Below are 2,500 nucleotides of genomic sequence, written 5' to 3' on the forward strand. Positions count from 1 at the left end.
CTCACCAGCATACCCGTCCCTGCCCATAAAATGTCACAAGTATTCGTGTTTAATATTTGTCTTATCATACACTCACATATATACCCGCATGTGCTTACATACTCAACCTGAAACATAAGCAGAAGCAGACACGAAAATATGCACATAGGTAAACGACACACACAGAGACAAAGAGATACGCATAAATACACACACACACACACACACACACACACACACACACACACACACACACACACACACACACACACACACACACACACACACACACACACATACACACATACACACATACACACATGCACACACAAACACTTGCACACAAATACTCACACACACGCACACAAATACTCACACACACGCACACGCACAAGCACGCACACACACACAATATATATATATATATATATATATATATATATATATATATATATATATATATATATATTCGTTACCATTATCATCGTGAGCCTGTATCATTCTACTGGAGGACGAGGCCTCTCTCAATCTTTCTTAGTCATTATGATCTTGTGTTCTCTGATTCCAGTTTACTCCTGCAAAATTCGCTATTTCATCACGCCATCTTGTCATTGGTCTTGCCCTTGGTCTCTTTGCCGTGTATTTCCCATTCTGTTGTATTCTTTGTCTACCTGTTGTCCTGTCTCCGATATATATATCCAGCCCACTGCCACTTTTTCTTCTTAATGCTCTTGAGTATATCCTCTGCTTTTGTTGTCTGATCCATGTGGCTCTTTTCTTGTCTCTTAGGCTAACTCTTAGCATAAGCCTTTCCCTTCCTTTTTGAGCACACCAAATTTCCTCTAAAGTACTTTGGTTGTAGTCCATGCTTCTGACCCATATTTTATGATGGGGAAAACACATTAGTCAAAAACCTTTCTCTTTTGACATAGTGGCAGACGACCTCATAATTGCTTTGTGTACCGAAGGCACTCCAACCTAGCCTGATTCGTCGTTTTATCTAGGCTTCACAGGATGTATTTGCCTGGATGAGTTGCCCTACATATACACACTCGTTAACTACTTCTAGTACCTCGCCCTGTATTTGTATTTGCTCAACTGGGGTTCGACTGTTGAACATGACTTTATTCATTTTAATATTCTTTTAAAGGCCAATCTTCAAACTTTTCCTATTAAAATTGCTTAGTAATTGTTGTAATTCATCTGCTGACCCGCCGAAAAGAACAATGTCATCTGCAAATCTTAGATTGCTTAAGTGTTCATCCCCTATTTTAATCCCTTTCTCCTTCCAATCTAACTTCTTGAATTTGAATACTTCCTCTAAGCAAGCTGTAAATAGCTTCGGTGAGATGGTGTCACCCTGCCTATTGGTATTGTATCAATTTCTGTGTACATTTTGATGGTCGTTCTACCATCTTTATATATATCCTCTAATAATCTACAATATATTTCCTCTACTCCTTATTTATGAATTGCATCTAGTAATGCCACTATCTGTACCGAGTCGAATGCCTTTTCGTAATCTACGAATGCCATACACAGAGGCTTCCTATATTCATTTGTTTTCTCTCTTATTTGGGTTTATGTGTGGATATGGTCTGTAGAATCTATTGTGGAAGCCTGCCTGTTTCCTGGGTTGGTTTGAATCTAATGTATCGGTGCGGGCTGTGATGATTTTTGTGAATAGTTTATAGATTACTGAAAGGAGGCTTATAAGTCGATAATTCTTTAGGTCTTTTGTGCCCTCTTTCTGTGTATTAAAATAATTATTGCGTTTTTCCAGAATTTCGGAGTTTTACATCTTGAATAAGATCTATATTAATGCCATCTTCTCTTGCTCTTTTTCCTCGTTTCATGCCTTTTAGTGCCCTTTTTACTTCCTCTACCATAATGTCTGGAACATCTCCAATTGTTGTGTTTGCCTCCGTTCGGGGTTGATCGTTTGAGTGGTGTTAGTCGTGATAGAAGGCTTCTACTACTTTGATAATTTCATTTTTATTGTATGTAACCTCTCCATTGGGTTTCTTTACTGCATACATTTGAATTCCCACATCTTTTTCTTCTTATTTATCGTCTTAGTCAGCTCTGCTGATTCTATTTTGTTTCTGTTTGACGTTATTTTCATGTTCCTACGCTGTTTCATAAGCTTTTTTGTCTCTATTGAAAGCTAACTAAACTTTTCATTTTCGTCTTTAACCCCTATTTTAAGAGCAGCTTCCTTTAATATCTCACTGAATTGGTCGTTCATTTGGTCTATGTCAAGATCTTTGAGGGATGAGTATTTGTTTCAGATGTTTAGACGTCGTCCTATTTTGTATGAGGCTTCTGTATGAGCTTATTTCGTTCCCTTCTTAGCTGTAATTGACTTCTGACCAGTCTATGGTTGCTACCGACATTTATTTTATTGTGTCTTGTAAAATGTAGCACCTGTTGGTGATTATGAAGTCAATTTCGTTTTCAATGCCGGATGGCGATTTCCATGTCCATTTCCTCCAGGGTTTCTTTTCAAAGAATGTATTCA

General features: G+C 37.8%; 2 protein-coding genes across 11 annotated transcripts in view; one reads left to right on the forward strand and one right to left on the reverse strand.

Annotated features, from left to right (window-relative positions):
• The window catches only part of LOC122256302 (uncharacterized), a 105,466-nt gene that overhangs the window by 66,134 nt on the left and 36,832 nt on the right, over positions 1–2,500 (reverse strand). The gene's annotated exons all lie outside the window — the stretch shown is intronic.
• Positions 1–2,500, forward strand: part of LOC122256303 (hepatic sodium/bile acid cotransporter) — a 16,315-nt gene that overhangs the window by 5,633 nt on the left and 8,182 nt on the right. The window contains exon 7 of the mRNA XM_043020879.2: positions 1–39. This exon is cut by the window's left edge and continues 153 nt beyond it. Within this exon, the coding sequence (XP_042876813.2) occupies positions 1–39 (39 nt within the window). The remainder of the gene's footprint in view (positions 40–2,500) is intronic.

Source organism: Penaeus japonicus, unplaced genomic scaffold, assembly GCF_977035675.1.
Source record: "Penaeus japonicus unplaced genomic scaffold, GWHDUDI00000001_assembly GWHDUDI00000014, whole genome shotgun sequence".
In the NCBI taxonomy this organism is placed as follows: Eukaryota; Metazoa; Arthropoda; class Malacostraca; order Decapoda; family Penaeidae; genus Penaeus; species Penaeus japonicus.